Source organism: Mytilus galloprovincialis, chromosome 7 (genome assembly GCF_965363235.1).
Source record: "Mytilus galloprovincialis chromosome 7, xbMytGall1.hap1.1, whole genome shotgun sequence".
Classification (NCBI taxonomy): Eukaryota; Metazoa; Mollusca; class Bivalvia; order Mytilida; family Mytilidae; genus Mytilus; species Mytilus galloprovincialis.
Window position 1 is genome coordinate 24,107,460 of NC_134844.1, and position 21,618 is coordinate 24,129,077.

At 30.7% G+C, this 21,618-nt stretch overlaps 1 protein-coding gene across 1 annotated transcript; it reads left to right on the forward strand.

Annotated features, from left to right (window-relative positions):
* The first annotated feature begins 78 nt into the window (after positions 1 to 78).
* On the forward strand, positions 79 to 20,986 carry LOC143081578 (uncharacterized). Its single transcript, XM_076257375.1, has 12 exons — positions 79 to 161; positions 3,144 to 3,263; positions 3,869 to 3,988; positions 5,474 to 5,593; positions 6,098 to 6,217; positions 9,704 to 9,823; positions 10,544 to 10,669; positions 11,487 to 11,609; positions 12,200 to 12,327; positions 15,127 to 15,223; positions 19,912 to 20,073; positions 20,551 to 20,986. The coding sequence occupies exons 3-12, from the start codon at positions 3,883 to 3,885 to the stop codon at positions 20,775 to 20,777; spliced, it is 1,329 nt and encodes a 442-aa protein (XP_076113490.1). The 5' UTR covers positions 79 to 161; positions 3,144 to 3,263; positions 3,869 to 3,882; the 3' UTR covers positions 20,778 to 20,986.
* The last annotated feature ends 632 nt before the right edge of the window (positions 20,987 to 21,618 follow it).

A 21,618-nucleotide genomic window follows, 5' to 3' on the forward strand; every position in this document is an offset into this window, starting at 1 on the left:
CAAACGACACATATATATAAATATCGGTTTAAAACATTCAGTATTAATGTTCTCAAATATGTTTTCAACATTAGTTGTTATAATTTTGATTTTCAATTTAGCAGTAAATGAGGGAAGTTTTATTGATAAAATAAATGACGAGAATGATCAGCTAAAACCAGGTAAGCTATATCAATCACTCTTTACTGTTTTACCTTTATATATTAGATTTAAGTACTATATGTCTGTCAAAATTCATCTTATTTTACCAATATCTGTTATATGAATGGCTTGGAAATTTTCTACGCGTCCTTTTGTTGATTTTGTGAAACTCATATTCGAAAAAAACCGTCAAGTAATGGTATATGTACAATCATAGTGCAGTTTTTTTGACGTTTTTGTTATTGAAAACAATGTATTCTTTTCAGAAGAAGGCATTTAAAATTATTTAGCGATAATGTTCATGCCTATTTCGCACACAAGTTGTTAGGCTTTGTTGACCTGTATTGCATAAGAGTTTTCCATCTATCAAAGATATACTGCACGGTTATATCTATATTTGACATATGAACCATGATGAGTAATAAACTATTATGCATGTGTGTTTTGTTCACACAATATCATGAATTTGTAGGTGACTGTCATACAAGTAAAAGGTTTAGTTACCTATAAAATCAGGTTCATCCACCGTTTTGCTACATCAGAAAATGCCTGTTCCAAGTCATGAATATGACAAGTGTTTTCCATTCATTTTTATGATTGTGAGCTTTTGGTTTTGTCATTTGTTAATGTATTTTCCGTTTTAAATTTTCTTGGAGTCGGTATTTTTGTTATTTCACTTTTTTGTTATACTTGGTCAAAAGTTTTGTATTCGGTATGGAGAACTGGTTGGAAAAGAAAATTTCAAATTTAGATTTTAGAAACTGGGTTTTGAAATGCCGTACCAGGTATCAATGACATAGTTAGGATTCATAAATATTAAATTTTGAAAACTTCCTGTGGTTAAAGTGATTTCCTGGGTTAATTATGTTAAAGAGGCTCAAAACAAATGAGAACCCTTGACATCAAGATCACTTAAAGTTATCTTAAATTACAATTTAGCAACATTTTTTGTTTGGTAGAATAATTATGCATATAATGAGATGTGAACTTTACTATAACATAATTACACAAATGAAAATTTACAAGATGAATGTGTCTGAAAGAACTTTCAGAACATATCGAGAAGGAAAAACGGGCAATTTCAACAGTATTCAAAATATATTCAGAAGGACAAACGAAAGTCTCAAGCTAATACAAACAAATAGAAACATTGCTTGGGGTTGATCTATCATAAAAAAGAAAGTAAAAAATCAGACAACACTGTAGCCACGATTAAAGACGACCACAAGACAAACAAAATTATAAAACATTTCACAAAAAACAATAGATTAAACGTATGTTCACAAAAAAGCTACCAGTAAATTAAGTTATGACGTAAGGATTGATTAAAAATATACATGTTAGCTGAGGAATTTGTATTTTGAATAGGATAGCTAGCGAGGCAACGTTTGCCTCTGCATGTTGACATAAATAGTTCATTTTGGTTGCCTTACCATAACCTCTCAATGAAACAATGAGCTAAAATGCTTTAACAGTTGATCAATTTGTATAGGTGTTACAGGCTGCATTTGGCTCAAAAATTTTGTTAGTCGACGTTACATAAGTAACCAGTGTATGTTCAAGTGTAAGTATAATCCATTAGGATATGAAATGAAAATAACACTTGATAAAATCCGTTCGTGCGTGCGAAACGCTTTTCTGCTTATGTTTTCTCCAGTGATGCTCAAACTTAATAGTTTCAAGTAAAGAATGTATAAATACCCGAAAACATGAGGAACAATATATATGTAGGACTCAAATCTATGGCGGGTTCCTAATCCAGTGCAATATGAGGTTACAAACGCTAAATAAATCAAATCTATGGCAGATTTTTGTTTTCTCCAAATTATGACAGATTAAGAAACTACGTAATTTTCCTGGAAAAAGAGTGAAATAGAACGTCACAATAAAGTAACGCCATATAAGTCGTCGCCGACTTCAGCAAAATTGTTGGATCTCCAAACTTTTCTGGAGTCATGTGTTTAAAATACTAAGGAAAACACTTTCCGTTTTCCAACTAGAACAATTTGCCAATGGTTTAAACATGTTAAAAGAAGATGTGATATTTTATCCATAGGAGGAACAATAATTATGTGATGTACAATCCGAATACCGCGATCAAAAAATGCACAGCTGTTTTTAGTAGTGGATATTTTGGGAATGGAGTTATAGTAAATATTTTAGCGTCTACGACTGGCAAAGAATTAAAAGTCAGAAAATGAAATTACTGATTACAACCTTGACTTAAATCGTCAAAGTGAAAAAAAATAATCGTAAACGCTGAAATAAAAATATCAAAAACTGCTTTCCATTTTTTTTCTAGTGTTTTAATTAATGGTTAAAACAGGTACAATGCACAAATTAAGACATGCTTTTTTTACCGGGGAAGATCATTTTAATCCTGATTTCTGTATTACGGTATATCCCTTCTATACTTTTTTATTGGTTGACCTCTATGGTTTTGTTTTTATTTCACAAATGTTTATAGACATGCCCCGTTGTCGTACATTTCAACTTACTTAAGCCAAGTCAGTGATTGTTCATATGTACTGCTTTGTTCTACATTTGCATAAAACTTGCCATAGATTTGGAAACAACAAAAATCCGCCATAGATTAGGAAATTACAAAACTTGACATAGATTAGGATTTTAAAAAATCTGCCATAGATTTGGGATGGCATGACGTCATAGTTGCCATAGATTAGGAATCTGCCATAGATCTGGAACCCACTATAGATGTGTTTTTTTCTACATATATAGCCAACAGGAACTTTGAAAATAAGGTCGAATTCATATATGGTCATCTTTGCCTGAAGAAGTTTGACCCTTTGTTTCTTATTAATTCCTTTATTTTATTACTACGAATTAAGAAAATATGGTATAAATCATGTCAGTACTGGATCACTTACTACTGAGCTTAACTTGCTTTCCTTTTTCAGAATGAATTAATTTGAATAGAACTTATTCAGGTAGTAATATATGTTGAATTTATGTAAAACAAGATATTCTTGCATTTTTCACAGTATCCACGATTAATTCCACATGTAAAAATTCATTGGAATGCAGTGGGAAACTTCTGTGCTTAGATGGTACCTGTCAGTGCGTTGCAGATCTAACATGGAATGGCACAAGCTGCATTACGAGTAAGCTTTTTGAATCCAAATTTTGAAAGGGTGGAGTTATACGTTAACATTACATTTTACAGCCAAGAATGCTGTAATAATCATGTCTGAGACAAAAAATTTCAAATCTGGTGACTCAAACATAATTGAAGATTTTAAAATAAATTAAGATTGACAACAAACTTATATAATTAATAATCTTCGATTGATTTTTGAAGGTTTGTTTCAAATATAACTTTTAACAATTGTAATAGGGTTACACTATGCCACAACCTTGTGGATGTTAGAATTGTACCAGAACATTGTGGTTGCTATTTGGTGTTGGGTATGCCTTATTGAAAATGACCTAATATGTAAAACGTAAACATTAATTGCAATTTATGAAATAGCTATAGTGAATTTTTGTGGTCACATTAAAGCAGAAACGTCATTTGCGATATAACTTGTCAAAATTATAAGGTATAATTAAAAAAAAAAGATATCTTATAGACATTTGTTGATTTTATATATTTTTGTTTACCGGCAAAAATGATTTTGTCATATCTTCTTTTAATGGTAAATGGTTATGACCAAGAAGTTGTAGTTTGGTTAAGTCTTTTCATTTTCATAATTACTGGTAATTACAGAAAAAATATTCGGTATGCAGTGCTATTCTCAGACGGAATGCCAAGACGATCTGTTTTGTGTGGCCGGAATATGTTCATGTCCAGATACGTACTACCTTGATGAAAACAAATGTGTTCGAAGTGAGTTAACTAAATGGTATGATATCGGTAACTTGCAGTTGTTTTTTGCTTATTAAAAGAAAGACGAAAGATACCAAAGTGATAATAGCACTCTTTAGTCGTAAACAAAATTAACAATATCATGGCAAAACACCGGTAAACATCCAACAGACCAATAACAGTATATATAACACATCATAGACATGTCAAGACTGAGCAGTACAAACCCCAACACAACAGGGGTGATCTCCTGTGCTCTGAAAGGGCAAACAGATACTACTCTACATGTGATATCCGTTGTGTTACTTTTATAAAAAGCTAAATAACAACAATACCGAACTACAAGAAAAGTCCCCCAAAAAAATGGCAAAATCAAAACCTCAAACGAACGGAAAAACGTTCATATACCTGACTTGGTACAAGCTTTGCCTTATGTAAAAATTGGTGAAAAAAAACCTTATTTTATAGCTAGCTAAACCTCCCACTAGTATGACAGTCGTATGAAATTATAATGACAACCATATGTGAAAAATACAAACAGTTCTGTAAAATCTAACGATGAGACATCACTCAATAGAGGATATGAAATTGATTCTTATCTAACCCATAGACAACACCAAATTAATAAACCATCGTTCATGGAAATTTTCTAATCCTGAAACAGAAGTGCAGATCTTGCTACACAGATGGCACTCGTAGTGTTGCTGATTATCAAATAAGAAGTCTAATTCGGAAAAGCACATTTGGAGAAAAGATAACAATATTGTGGTTTAGACAAAGGATCATGTCGGTTGTCATCTGAACAACAAATATTCCAGAACAGTCAATAAAGTTGTGATGTAGAATGTGCAATCTGCCAAAATATATAAACTAATTTTTAAATTGTGAAGAATCCTTCAAAAACAAACCAGCATGTATGCTAACTTATCTTCAAGAAGTCTATCACAATTGATGTTTTAATTATCTTTTGAAATAATAAAACAACAATTCAAATTGATGTTAACTTTGTGAAAAGTTTTCGTTTTGATGTATGATTCCAAATTTATTGACGCGTCGAAAACTAAAGATTGATTGATTGATTGTTGGTTGCTTCACATCCAGTTGCAACTATTTCATGCACGAAAACTCAAAAAGACTGATATTAAATTTGATACCAAGATTTATTGCCAAAATAAGAATGTTCTGTGCGTTCATGTGTACATCATTGTGTGTTCTCAAAATGTCTTGGATAAATTTACTTAATTTAAAGAATAAACACTAAGAATTTAGTATTTTCACATGAAATTGAACTAAAGTATTGAATACAAAGCTGGTTCTCAAATGCGAAAGATAAAAAATAAACTCCTCCTGATTTGATAAGATTATAGTTCACCGACCATTTGTAGTTCAATTATAGAATTTGGTATTACTGGAAAAAAAGAAAACATTCTTGTACTATTATCTTTATAACACTTAAAACTTTACTTTAATGAAAATTATGTATAATGCTATTTTTCTGCCATTCAGGGAAGGCTTCTAAAGAGGAATGCAGTAAATCAGCAGATTGCCAACCAAGTTTATCATGTTTTCGTCAGATATGCCAGTGTCCTTCCTCGGATTTTTGGAATGGTTCCATTTGTACATTGAGTATGAGTAGATTGATATATATCCAAATTATAGATATATACTATACATGTGTTCAAAATTCATGTAACACACCCGTATGTTATAGATGTATCCAAAAGCAACGAGAATCAAAAGATGTGTGGAGTATATGTCAGAAAGACAGGAACTATATATAGAGAACCAAAAGACATCTAGAGGTCTTTAACAACAAACAGGTGTCAAAATGAGAATTCTCCTGAATCTTAAAATGTAACAAGTTAAAAGATACGATCACAGATCTGCAATCAGCCTCACATTTCTCCAAATTACAAAAGCATTAATAATGAATTCTTACTGCAGAATGCATTTCAGTCAGTGCATGTATACTTCAATGAGTGTGATAAAAGATTTATTCCATTCCTAAATGTTTTATGAAAATAGCAACATTTTTATTTTTTGGAACTTAAACAAAACCACTTTAACGTGCAATTTGTTGCTAAGGATATTGCAGGTTAAAAAATAATAATTCATAATCCTATGTTTCAGGAAAAACTGTTAATTCTACATGTTACAGTTATCCAGAATGTAAGGAAACATTAGAATGCAAAGAGGATATATGTCAATGTAGAGATACCGATTACTGGGATGGCAGTTACTGTGTTAACAGTAGGTATTTTTGTTAGTGTTTACAGTCCTTACATGTACAGTTGGAATATATAAAACATTGCTTCTTACAGCCCGTAGATATACAGTTAGAATATATAAAAACCTTGCTACTTCATTGTAATGAGGACAACATAAGAAAAATTAACAATTTGAATCCGATCAATCTTTTAAAAGATTCTACACAATAAAGGCAACAGTATACCGCTGTTCGAAATTCATAAATCGATTGTGAAAAAAACAATTCCGAATTACAAACTAAAACTGAGGAAACGCATCAAATATAAGAGGAGAACTACGACACAACGGTAACACATCATTAAAATGTAACACAAACAGAAACGAAGTATAATCAAACAATGGCTATTTTCCTGACTTGGTACAGGACATTTAAAAAAAAAATGGTGGGTTAAACCTGGTTTTGTGGCATGCCAAACCTCCCGCTTTAATGGCAATGTTAAATATAACATTAAAATGACAGCATTACATGACAGGACTACAATACAAATAAATGGGAGAAAATATAGGACAGAGAAACACGAATAATAGCTAACAAAAAGTATAAGGTTTAAAATTTAATACGCCAGACACAGAAGACTAACCAGTGACGCTCAGGTGAAAAAGTTCGAAAGCCAAAACAAATACAAAGTTGAAGAGCACTGAAGACCAAAAGTTCCAAAAAGTTAAGACCAAAAGTTCCAAAAAGTTGTGACTAATACGGCTTAGGTTTTCTTTTTTTTTTGTAATGTGTTTATTGGCAAAGAACTACATGTATATTAACAATAGTAAATAAGTTCATAGTACATCAGCAAAATCGAGACAAGTGCATAAAGTTGACATTTTGAATCCTTCTATAAACATATAATATTTTATTAATAATAACTTTAAAAAAGAATAGAAAATCTTAATCTGAGGTAGCATGGATTGGGTAGATATTTTTATTTCGTGAAAGTTAACTTATAAAATCATTCTATTAGTTGGAGCCAGGGGTTCCAGCAGGTGTACGCTCTTTGCAGTGGTTTATTTTTATAAAATATTATTTTTTCAATAAACAGATTTTCTTTAAGATAATTTTTTAAGGCTACACTATTTACTTGTCCACATTGCATTTTTGTTTTGTATATATAGTATTTAGTTAATAGTATTATGAGATTTCTTATGTAGTTTTTTTCTGTTTTTTCTAATATCCCAAATAAGACAATATCTAAATTAAGTGGTAGTTCAATTTGGACTTTTGAATATATCCATTTATTAAGTTCTTCCCAAACATCAAAAACTTTCGGACATGTCCAGAATATGTGTTCAATAATTTCTATTGAGTCCAAACAGAAAGTGCATTTATTGTTTTGTGAGACTTTAATTTTGTAGAGTAATTTATTTGTTCCCAAAATTCTGTGATTTATCCTGTATTGGAGCCACTGTAATTTTGAGTTTTTAGTAATGTAAAACGGAAGTCTGTATATTTTATTCCAAATAATATTATGTCTATTTAAGATTAAGGACCACTTTTCCTGTGATGTGATATTTGTTATTTTTTCATTTAAAACATTGTACATGTCTTTTGATCCTTTTGTAGATTTCATAAATATAGAAATAGTAGTTGGTATAATTGGCCCATAAGGCTTTATAAGCTGATTACTTTTAATATTAAGACTTTTCATATAGGAATAAACAGCTGACATTACTCCTTGAAATATAAGAAAGTTAGGCTTAGGTTTTCTGTCTGGGATAGGAACATCCTTATTATTTAGAATAATTCATACTTTGGCAAACAGTAAATTTAATAAAATGGCTATATAATGGATATACATGATGAGACCGAAGTGGTGACTAACTATAGAATAAAAACGGATACATTACATAAAGCAACTTAAACCAGCACATCAGCCGAGTTAGCCAAAGTCATCAACACACTTGGTGACGTCACATTTGAATTTCTAAAAAGATTCCCCAAAAATAAGATAGAATTATGATAGAATTCAAGATTAGATTTGTAAGACTGATAAAACATTTATTTATAACTATGAAAATTACACTACTTATTAATATCAAATTGTGATAGTAATTAGATAATTAATTATATTATCTAGCTATGTCGGTGTTTCTTCTGAATTAAATTGTCAACCAAATATATCGCATAAATTTCGTTGATCCAAACTAAAATCTAATAAATGAACTGAATCATTAATTATCTTTACAATAACACACGAATACAACAGAACAAAATAAGATTTACAACTACAAACGTTAAGACATTTGACAAAATCCGATGAGAATAACAAATTTAATATAACATCAAAACTAAATACATGAATTTGGGATGGAAAAGTACCGTGACACGTCTTATAGCAATGCGAATTCACACTCAGCAAAACAGTCACAATCGAGATAAGTCACGTTCGGTAATGAAAAGATCAGACTACGTAATGACAAACTACAATCTAACACATGGTAAAAATGTCCTGCATAACATCGCCTCCATATAAGAACTTCTGTATTTCCGTGATAATAGTCTCTTAACTGTTTCAAATAGCATGTTCTTTAAGCAGTCTATATCATTAATTTAGTCTGAGTCAGTTAATCGTTTATCTTGATATTATGTGGTAATAAGTATAGATTATAACATGGCCTTTTCCATATTGGCCCTGGTATCATCCCGAGACTCCCATATCGGCCTCGAGGCTTTAGCCGAGGGCCCATATGGGTCGAGGGATGATACCAGGGCCAATATGGAAAAGACATGTTATAATCTATTTATCACATATCTAAGTTCTGCAGAATAGAGACACAAAGTTCAATTATTACAATTTAATGAAACATAACAGGTAAAATTTTGAATTTTGTATCACAAAAGTGTCGTTAAGGACGCATTGACGTGACGTCATTTGGAATCAGGGCACAATATGAATATCGTCTTTTTTGCCCCGGGCAATTTTGAGGTTATTGCATATGCAAAACCCAACGTATTCGTAACAAATATGTGATAAAACTTAATATTTTTTTATGTCGTTTCCGATCTATTTATAGGAAATGTTTCAGAGTACTCCAAAATACAGGTTAAAATAACATACGGTATTAATTTAAACAATTAAAAAAGTTCCCTCTTATTCAAAAAGAGATGCATCCTATTAACATTGGATTGTTTTATATTGGCGGTTGTAGGTTTTGATAATGGAGCGAGGAATGTATACTATGTAAGCTGTTTGTCTTTTTCATATCTAGATTTCAAATTTAATCACGCTATTAGCAATATCATAAGTATAATTTATACATAACTAAGTTTAAAATTTTAGGTCTTTACCTATCTGTGTACACTGTGCGATATCAAAAAACTGGTCTGTAAAAAGTTGATTATGTTTTTAACATAGTTATATTTAACTGCAGTTATAGTATAAATGATCGCTTTTACATTCGATTTACAAACTTACTTCTAGGGTTGTTTTTGAAGTAATTTTAACGATATACTTTTGTGTTTTTCTATCATTAAAGAAAAGTTACCAGGAATGACATGCAAAGATCAGTTTGAATGCAGACCAGAATTACCCTGTCTTGATGGTACTTGTAATTGTCCTGAAACAGAATTTCTTGAAGAACACAAATGTTTATCAAGTAAGTTTGAAAGGTTTTTCTTTCAATGAATGTAAATTTTGATATCTTCTGGAAGTAAATGTATGTGCGTTATTGTTGATGATACCAATACTTTATTCTTTTTTTCGATTTAAATATTATCTCAAGACAAGCATAAACGGTTTACAAATAACAGTAAAAACAATGAAATATCAGAAAGATATAATCAATTGTTCCTTGTATTTGTTTTGCACTTTTTTCTCTGTTTAGAGCTTTATTAAAATACACAGTATCATAGCTTCAAAAATGTTTTAACATCATTTAGACATATTTTATGAAAACGTCACCAACATGTAACAAAATGATAGATATTTGGTATGCTAAATTGCAAAGAACATCCTTAACAAACAAATCTTCTATCACAAATGAATCAAACCATTGCCTTTTAGATACACATTAATTCATTTAATCTAAGCAAAATTGAAAAAAAAACACTGCAAGACTGTATCAAAATTTTCTCTCCAGTGATGTTTCACGCCAATATATTTGAAAATCCAAATATTTAATTAAAGATTAAGAGATTATCTACCAAAATAAAGAAAAAGCATAGCCAAAACCGGCCAAATAAGTAGCCAAATTCTGGTCTTATAACTGTAACAAATACTGAGAGGAAATTAGTTGAACCTATTTCATCCTTTATATATTTTTTATTGAAGTCGTTTTAAAATAAAGAACGAACTGAATCCTTCTTTTTTACTTTAGAGAAAATTGAAAATTCTGTTTGCCAGACTACGGCTGAATGTAAAGACACTATGAATTGCAGAAATGGAAAATGTAAATGTACGGATTTGGAATATTGGAAATCAGAAAACGAGCAATGTATTTTAAGTACGTATTTTCTTTCTTATATTTTTGAACGTGATTGTATGTATTAACATGGACCAAAATATTTCAATTGTTCAAGGTCTGTCATGTATGCCTTTAAAAACATTATTAACCGCGGCTTCGGCAAGTTTGATTGTTTCTTTGGTTATCATGCTGCTATCGCATCCAAGCACCTGTGTATGAACTCCCAAAATATAAGGATGATAAACAAATAATCGGGTTTTCTGTGTAAAGAAAAAAATGGAAATACATAACTATTCAAAATTGAAAGCAGAACACTTTATTAATGTAATGCCACCATTGATTTCCCCTATCAGTGTTTGTTAAATTTGTATTTTTTGAAAAATTGTGCTTAATTTATCTTTGCTTTGAATAAAGAAATACTCGGCATGAGTAAATTTTTATCATATCCAGAAGTACAGACAAAATTTCACATACTATGTCATTGCAAATAAGATAATAACTATCACAGGAAGTTAAGGAATCAAAATTCCAAACTTTCTTTCCCGTTTACAAGCTTTAGTAACCATGTAACCACAAGTTTTCAAAATCTTTTATAGAAACACCAAATAAAAATGGTCCTTTGAAACACCCAAGATATATGTTTACGACTCAGAATTGCTACTGCAATGAAATGTAGGAATAATTTCCTACAACTGTAAAATTCAAGGCAAAAAATCGACCCTTTTTCGTATGAAACCGGATGTGACGTACTACAATTTGGTGGTATTACACCTCATAATAAATATCATCACTAAGAACACTTGTAGTATATTTTATAAAACAACAAGATTTTTCATTATTTTTTTTTCAATATCAGAAAAGGAACTAGGTGGTGATTGCTCTTCGTCAATTGAATGTCAGAAAAATCTAGAGTGTGACTCCGGTGACACGTGTGTCTGCAAAAGATCGACGTACTGGAATGGCATAAATTGTGTAAAAAGTAAGCACATAAAAAATATCGGTGATTTCAAATCATTTTTTTTTTAATTATGATTGCCTGATTTCAAATATAAAGAAAAGAACAAACTTGTGTATATTATATTTGTTTTTTTCTTTTGTTTTGGTTTTGTACATAATTTAAACCAGGTCGTTGGTTTTCTTGTTTGAATTGTATAACAATTTTATTTTTAAATTGACATGTAATAAAATTTTTTGCTAATTTTTGAAGGTCGAACATCCACTTGTTTATTTATATTTATTTTGTTATTGTCCGATTGTCGGCATGTTTTTTTTAAACGACTTCTGATATTTACTTAGATGTTTTGCCTGGAATATGCATTATATATATATGCTAATATTTGGGCACAATCAGCACACCTTTCAAACATCATAGGTAATAAATTAAAAAAAAATATCATTCAAAGTCTTTAATATTTCCTGATTTGGTACAATCATCAAATAACAAAAAGATTTCTCGTTATTTCTTATCATAGGGTGTATGAATTGCACTTAAATTGGTATGAAAATGAAAAAAAAGTTATCAAAATCATTTCCTGAATATACTTTTGTCTACGTCTTTTTAATCTTTAGATCTACCATCTGAGTGTGAAGACATAGACATCGACACCGATGGGGTGTATTCAGTATACCCTAAAGGAAAGACATCATCGAGAAGAATATCTGTCTACTGTATAGTAACGGAGGAGAAGAAATGGACGGTACATGTATTAACTGAAATATAATCTTATGATTTACAATAAACAGAGTATGTAAGACTGTCCACTCTGTCATCAAATTAACTCACCGATGACAGCTCGAGGTGTACTCTCATTTTGCTTTGAGTGTACCTGATATTTTTTGTTTGCAAAAACTTTGTTAATGAAATAAACAGTAAAGTTCATGTTTCCAAAGTGCTTTTAGGATTGACCTTCATAAGTAGCGTTGAAACATTTGAAAGCCAGGGATTCCTTAAATATTAGGATCTTTATGATCAAAAGTGACATACACAGATTATTAAATATCAAATAAAATTGAGAATGGAATGGGAAATGTGTCAAAGAGACAACAATTTAATGTCTCTTTTGCATCTTTCGCCTCTATTCGAACTATGTTTATTGATATTTTAACTTTCAATGAATTGTTTTATTAATTATACTGATGTATTTTCGGGTAATCAAAATGTTAAAATGTGTAAGAAAATTTTAAACATAAAATCGGAAATGGTAAAATGAATCATGCCTTCCCCTATCATATATGTTGATTTTAATGATATAATCTAAGTTCAAGCCTTTCACAATTATGTTAATCTTTATGATATAATCTGGACACTTTCGAAATACATTGTAATAGTCACATGTGTTGTCACTATGATGTCAAAAACCATGTCGAAATTGACATATTTAGTCAATAATTGCCATTTTACACCTAGTGTATCGACGAAGTATAACCAACGTTTTCCCCAAAACGATGTTTAAAACACAGTTAAATCTTTTGTAAATTTATTTTGTACCCACATGTTTTTAGAATTCACAATTTGCTCATATCTGGAAATAAATTATATGATCTAACGTTATGATGTTCATTGTAGTTTTTGCAGTTTTGCAATAAATTCAAGTAGGTTTGAAACCCAAAATGAAAATATGAAACACTTTTGCCTGGTATTCATATAAAGTATATAATTATTTGTGTATTTTTTTCGAATGTAATGCATCAATGTTTGGTTCAACATACTCTGTTAATAAGTTAGTTTAAATACCCACATCCAGAGTCCAAAGTATGAATGGTGTGCTGCAATTACCATATAAAAATGATTAAATCACAAAAATATCGATCTCCATGGCAAATTCATAAATTACCTTATCAAATCGCAAAACCAAAAACCTGGTTTTATAGCTAGCCAAACCTATAATTTGTATGACAGTCGCATCAAATTTCATTATATTGATAATGATGTGTGAACAAAACAAACAGACATAACAGGCAAAAATGTAAAAAATAGGGGTAGAGCAGTCAACATTGTGTTATAATCTTTATCACTATAAAAAAAAACCACACATATGTAACAAAGAAGCACAAAAAGGCATAAAGACAAACTACATTAGCAAAATTGAAATACAAGAATCCAAAAATTTACAAAATCACAATAACATAATATTACGAGATGTATAAATACAGAGCCAAGCCATATGTATCAAAGAAACACAAAATGGCATATAGACAAAGCACATTAACAAAAATGAAATAAAAGATTACAAAAATTATCATAGTCAATAACAAAATGACGAGATGTATAAGTAAAAAGCCATTATAAGTCATATGTATCAAAGAAACACAAAAAGGCACACAGACAAAGCTCATCAGCGAAAAATAATGACAAGAATTTAAAAAAATATTAAAACAATAACACAATGGGTATCACCAACCCAGTAGTCAGCACTTCGGTGTTGACATGAATATCAATTATATGGTCATTTTGATAAATTTTCTGTTGACAAAACTTTTAATTTTTCGTAAAACTAAGGATTTTCTTATCCCAGGAATAGATTACCTTAGCCGTATTTGACACAACTTTTTGAAATTTTGGGTCCTCAATGCTTTTCAACTATGTAATTGTTTGGCTTTATAACTATTTTAATCTGGGCGTCACTGATGAGTCTTATGTAGACGAAACACGCGTCTGGCGTATAAAAGGATAATCCTGGTACCTTTGATAACTATTTTCACCACTGGGTCGATGCTACTGCTGGTGGACGTTTCGTCCCCGAGGGTATCACCAACCCAGAAGTCAGCACTTCGGTGTTGACATGAATATCAATTATATGGTCATTTTAATAAATTTCCTGTTGACAAAACTTTAAATTTTTCGTAAAATTAAGGATTTTCTTGTCCCAGGAATAGATTACCTTAGCCATATTTGGCACAGCTTTTTGAAATTTTGGGTCCACAATGCTCTTCAACTATGTACTTGCTTGGCTTTATAACTATTTTGATCTGAGCGTCACTGATGAGTCTTATGTAGACAAAACGCGCGTCTGGCGTATAAAATGATAAGCCTGGTACCTTTGATAACTATTATCAGGCGCCAACCTTCCTCTAACCTGAAATAATAGTGTAATATCACAGCATAGAAAGACTAACTAAAAATGGTCAATTGAACTGACTTAACTCAATCAAAAGACATATTAACAAAGGCAAGTAAACATACATTGAACGAAGAAATTTGACCTATGACACAATGTAGATACAATATAAATACAAAAGGGGGAGGTGTAAAACAATATCAGTCAGACAGTTTTAACCTAAGACAGAATGTAGTTGAAAAAATAACGTACACTGGTAAATCTAATAATTGTATTGTAAGGAGTACATGGAGTACGGAAATATTTTTTACAAAATGAATAATTTGTTGTTCAGAGAACGCAAACAGCAGTACAAATTAGATTGGTAGTGAATGTGTTGCCACTCAGTGTATAATGACGAGTAGGGTTAAAATGTTTTCATTGTATATTTTTTTGTAGGTTATACAAAGGCGGTATGATGGTTCTGTAGATTTTTACAGATCTTTGTCTGAATACACCGAAGGATTCGGAAGAGTTGACAAAGAACATTGGTTAGGTAATTAGATTTATCTCTTATGTACGTTTTGGATCTCAAAACCCGTGATAATTGTTCGGATCTAGAAGAAACTATAGGTCCACGTGTCAACAAACCAATAGCGAAACACATGTTAAACAGGAAACAAACACTAACCTATACTAAATTAAAGGTTAATGACTTAGAACAGTCAAATACATAATGTGGCGGTATCAAACATGCTGAACATCCCTTATAAAGCTACTTTTTTGACAGTCGAAAACTTCTGATGAAACTACACATCGACTGAAATTGCTGTCTCTTGTAACGGTTTTCACAAAACAACTATTCAAAGTATGGATTCTACAGGGAATACATATTTTGATGTGAAAGAATTTTTAATAACTAATCTATCCATCGTAACGTTTCAAGTTCCATATATATTTTTTCTTAAAGATACCAGTTTTATAATTGAGTACACCAAGAACGCGTTTTGTATTCATATTAAGGGCGTTGTTTTGAAGCCAAATCAAAATAAAGTTGAATAGCATTGAGAACCAATTACAGAAAAGGTGTGATCAATCAGAAAGAAGACGAAATAATGCAGAAAAGGTAGTCAAAAATCACACTATACATAATACTTAAAAGATACCAGGGATTACCAATGATTTAGTGGGTAAACAGATGAAGGGGGCATACACATCGTTTTTAAAAATATTGAATTTCATAGCCAATCAATTGAAGAACTTAAGTTTTCAGAAGGATACAGTTTTTACAATTCTAAAATGTTTAACCACAGAGTGAATGTAATGTTTCCTGGCAAAAAAACTAAGTCCATTTTTAAGTAAAAAACGGAAAAACAGGATTTTGTTTTTACAAAATTTACTTCTGGATACTATCTTATGATCATAAACAAGCTTCTATCCAAGTTTAGTAGAAATCCAGGATAGTTTAAGAAATTATTAAAATTTCAAAAACTTTAACCACAGAGTGAATATTTGTGGATCCTTTGGATCTGAAAAAAAAAACAAACAACAGACAGAGTTTGGAGCCAATGGCCCAAAATATTGAATTTCATAGCCAATCAATTGAAGAACTTAAGTTTTCAGAAGGATACAGTTGAGAACTATGCCAAAGGATTAACCAATACTCGACACTTTATTTGAATGGTTTCAGACCCTTCCAAAAAACCGGAGGTTTTAGATGCGTTTTCTTTTATTTGAAACAAATAAGTTGTTGTTTAAGGATGTATTCTTCTGACTTTTCAGTCTCGTTCAGTCTCGTTGAAATCTCGTTCTTGATTTATTTCCAAAACATGTGATAGAAGTGGAAAATATCAATGAATTTTAAAAATATTATAAGTAAACATAAATCTGTGAAAAAATTTTGTATTTACAATGAATGGATTTTGCGTAATCCAGTTTTCAAATTTTACGACCAATCAAGGCAGTATGGTTAGCCAAAATTTTGAGAAAATGGGTGAGGGATACAAAAAATGATTTTACAAGAATCATGTACATCCCATATCATTTCGGCCTTTTCAAATTTCTTAGATATGTCTTTTTCCATTCATTTATAACAAAAAAGTTGAAATAATATGCATTTTGTTCTTAAAACTGAGAAAAATCAGAAAAATACAAGATTGACAGCACGGTAAATTTTAAACAAAAAAGCGTCAAAATATGATAAAACTTTCTTATATTAACACCTACCTATAGTTTTTGTAAGTAAAATTTATTCAGATTGGTCCACTTCATCTTTATAGAAAGTATGAGAAAAAGTTTAATTGTGGAACTGTGATTTTTTTCATGGTAATAGCCCAAAAATAGGTAAAAATCGATGAAAAATGGGAAAATCATCAAAATTGGTCATTTTCAAAGGGCCGTAGCAAAAATAGAAGTGCACCACCATATGATTTTTTCTTCACCAATTATTTTGTCACAGTCTTATAAACCCAAAAATCAGGTTAAGAAAAAAAGTTTAATTCTAGTAATTTTTGGCTCCTCAGAGGTGTACATCCTTAAATACACAGAGCCTCGAACGATATTATTTTATATGCAAAAACTATTATTTGGAATGTAATACTTACGAATTTGGGATTGACATCAAAACTAGGAATCCAACATACACTTTTCATCATTCATGAAAGAAGAACTTTAAGAAAATCCTCAATCCAACTTCCTGTCATTCGGTATTAACAGAAAAAAAGAATGACGAAAATATCCTATAATTGTACTACATACCATTTTACTGTGTACCTAAACTTCATAAAAATCTTGTAAAGACAATATATAGCTTGGCAGTCAAGATGTATGACAAAACATCTTTTTAAAGATTAGAAAACATTTTTTCCACAGAAAAGGTGGCCTGCAGTAAAACTGTGATGATATCAAAGAAGTATGGAATGTCAATCGGACGTTGATTTAAAAAAACAACTTATGAAAATCTAAAATAACAATATTTGCATTTCTAGATATATCAAAACGCTTGATTTATCTTGGCGTAACTACTTTTCCCCTCGATCATTTGAGAGATCGACTGCATCATTTCATTTATCAGGGTGTTGTTAAAAAATTGTGAAACGTAGTTACAAATGCATTGATTAAGAGCTTGAATAATCCTACTTTGTGTATAACCACAATGAATCCCTCAACAAATAAAGTGCAGAAACCAAAATGCTTTTTTTTTAATTGACAGCATATTTGTTAAATTTAAAGAATGACAATTCAATTTATAGTCGGTTCTTCAATGGGTACTAACTTCGCACCATAACTAGATTTCCCTTTAGTACCTATTTGAAGAAAAATTATAGAGAACCTTCCAAAAGTCACAAAAACATCTTCTTCTAACATTAACTTTCCATTTTTATTGCATCAGATGCAAAATCCTTAATTTCACTTTCATAAGTATTAATGATGTTTTGTCATTTAATAACCCACAATTTAATGAGTGCTTACATCTCGATTTAACCTTTACTCTGAAGTTGTTGTTTTTTTTATCTCCAAACCAGTGGTAATAATTTAATCTTTCGTATCCGGACACCATGAAGTGGATTGTAGAAACTATAAATTTGATATAAGTTAAGATATTGGACGAAATACCCTACATTTTGACATAGTAATCTATATGTTGCACCAGCGTCATTTAGATTTTGAAACAAAATACCTGGGGTTACCAATGCTGCAGTGCTTTTCAGAATAAAGGGATTATAGTCATCTAACAATGACTCCAACGCTATTCACTTCGTGTCTAAAGATTACTGTGAAAGTACTTTATTCGTGGGTATCAATTTTCGTAGTTTTAGGACAAGTTACATGTTCGTGGGTTTTTAAATTCGTGGAGTTTTGATTTCTGAAAAAAAAAATCCATCGAAGAATCTGAAACCATCCGAAACGCAGAGTCCTGAAAATAAACAACCAAGACAATCACATAAACAGTTTGCAGATTCCCATAAACCTTTAAATTTTCTGAAAAAGGGCAAACATATCGTCAACCGTCGTAAATAAATAAATAAATTGGGAAGAGTACCTATTGTAAAAAATTGTGAGGGTTCCGCGGAACCCGGTGTCTCGCCTACTTTTGCTGTTAATCGCAGGCTCAACAAAAATGAGGAAAAAAATTCATAAAAATATTCCTCTCGATACTATCTTTTGATTGTAAAAAGCTTCTGTCCAGTTTTCGTAAAAATCCAGGATAGTTTATGTATCTAATAAATGTTTTAAAAAAGATTAACTGCAGACTGTGTGTAATGTTTCCTGGCAAAAAAACTAAGTCCATTTATAAGTAAAAAACGGTGAAAACGGGAGAAATCTGACAAAAAAATCACTTGATTCTAATTAAAATAAATGATGTTTGAATAATTCGAAAATAATTAAGAATTAAATTAAAGTACCACGCCCATTTCTAGGATTTAAAACAAAATTCAAGTAATCTAATATTGATTTATTGTCCAATACACTAATTCGGCGATATTTTGCCATATGTAATTTAAACATATTTATTTATAGTGGATTGGGAAACAAGTTTTGCAACTTATATTAATCCCTTTCCACTTTCCGGTTGCGAGTACTGCCTTATAGCGGCATTAGCCTGCCATTTTTCGAAGTCTATACAAGGGTTCTTTAGCGTGCAAGAGATATGGTTTTCTCTTAACACGGGTCAGCTATTTATCGTCCCCTTCCGACGGACTAAGTATGAAGTCACATTAACTTTGACCTCTCATTACAACTTCATCCACTGCACAGAGCAAGTGCATGGGAGGAAATGTGATGTAAATGAACATCCACTGGACGATTTAAAATAGATAGAGCAGGTTTTAAAAGTACAAATATAAAACAACAGTCAAGTGAAAATAAGATTAACAATTGGAAACGCATGGGAAATGTAATCATTTTTTTTTATCATGACTCTTTCAATTCTCTTCTTTGTCACGTAATCGGTGTTATCTGTCTGTCTTGATTGTTTATTGATGTCACGATCCACTAAACTTCGGCAACAAATTCGAAAGATAATTAGCTTGCGATCATCTATCATCGAGTGAAATACTTTTTGTCGATAATAAGTTATAGATTCATAATGAATATAAAAAATAAAAACCGTGCATACAGAACCTATATGATTATACATGCATGCAATGGTTTAATAATTTCAAAAGCATTAAAATAACAAGAAACTCATTTAAAATGACTGTAATGAAAGCAAAAATGCTTATAGTATTTAATTTGTTTCAGGACTTGAAAACATTTATCGTATCTCCATCGATAGAACACATGAGCTAAGTGTTGTCTTAGAAGACTGGGAAGGCCAAAAAAGAGAGGCAAACTATTCCAATTTTTACATTAATTCCGGAAATTCCTACGGTTTAGATACATCGGGCTATTCAGGCAATGCAGGTAACTGGTTTTAATAGAAAGAAAAATAACCTATATATTCAAAATGAAGAATCTAATGAAACTCTTTATTCTGTATTGTTTAAAATTCTATACAACAATTAAGACTCTTTCTAAGTTCAATTTAGGTATATATTTACAACATGGCCTACATCGTGTTATATATCTTATCAGTTACATACCTCACAAATAAAAACTGTATTATTTCATTTCAATGAAAGTCTATATACATGATATACAGCTTGTACAAATTAAAAAGATGAACTAGTCTTTTCACTTATCAATTACATTTGGTGACTGAGACATCTTTAGCTTCATTCTGTGACGCAATAATTCGATGATTCTCGTGCTAATATGGTAATTATACAAAATCATCACAACAATGTGCTATCTGAATGTTTATAAATGTTGTCAAGTCTTATTTCCATTTGCTTTTTTGTCTTATATTCACATATGATTTTATATTGTTTTTCCTTTCAGGAAATAGTCTTGATTACAGTAATGGGAGATCTTTTTACACATATGATAGAGACTATGGCAATTGTGCGAAAACGAAAACAGGGGCGTTCTGGTTTCGGAGTGGTTACTGTTATAGATCAAATCTAAACGGAAAATATAACGGAACAGGTCAAACAGGAATTATCTGGAATGCCTACAAACCATATTATTCCTTAAAATCATCAATAATGATGATAAGAAGACGGTAATCGGATTTCAGAGTTTAAGGAATTCAACGTCTTAGTTCTTTTTATGAAATAACATTTAAAATTAACTAGTGGAAACTAACAATAACGGTTGAGTTGCTTTCTTTTGATGAATTAGTGTATATTGTAATCTTTTTTGTTTGTAATTTGTTTACTTTGGAAATAAAGACAAATATATACATCAAGCTTAATAACATGTGTACAGTTTTTAAGAATGTCTTTAAAATATTTTTTTAAACAGTCTTATTTATTACATCAACCCTATGTTATAAATACAAAAAACACGATGTGAATATATTTTTTTTTTATCTAGGACAATTTCTAATGGCAACCATTATCGATATATTACTAGTAATAATCTTTTTGTGTCAGAGGTGAATAATTACACTTTTTTTTTGCCATTACATAGTCAGTTTGTTTTCGTCTTATGAGTTTTAATGTTTGGAATATTCGCCTCTTGTTGCACTAGCAAGACAATAACATTAAACAAAATTGATTTAACATGTACAATAAGATTGAATCTGTTCAAATGTCAATAGATATAAGATGTGGTTTTGAGTGCCAAAGAGACAACTCCCCATCCACGTCAATATATGTAAAAGTAAACTATAATATATCAAAGTACGGTCTTGGCTTACACCGAGCATCAAGCGATAAGGGGCCCCAAAAAAATACTAGTGTAAAATGATTAAAACGGGAAAACCAACGGTCTAATCTATATGAAACACGAGAATGTTTTCTCCATCTGAGATTAGATGATTTATAAAAATACGATACCCTCACACAAGTAATTCTCATAAATGAATGGCTTCCCACATCTTTCAATATCAATATTCAAGCAAAT

Coding starts and splice junctions, on each gene's coding strand:
- LOC143081578 (XM_076257375.1), top strand. CDS start 3,883: ATGCAGTGCTATTCTCAGACGGAATGCCAAGACGATCTGTTTTGTGTG. Junction 6,218..9,703: donor TGGCAGTTACTGTGTTAACA/GTAGGTATTTTT, acceptor CTATCATTAAAG/AAAAGTTACCAGGAATGACA. Junction 12,328..15,126: donor CGGAGGAGAAGAAATGGACG/GTACATGTATTA, acceptor ATTTTTTTGTAG/GTTATACAAAGGCGGTATGA.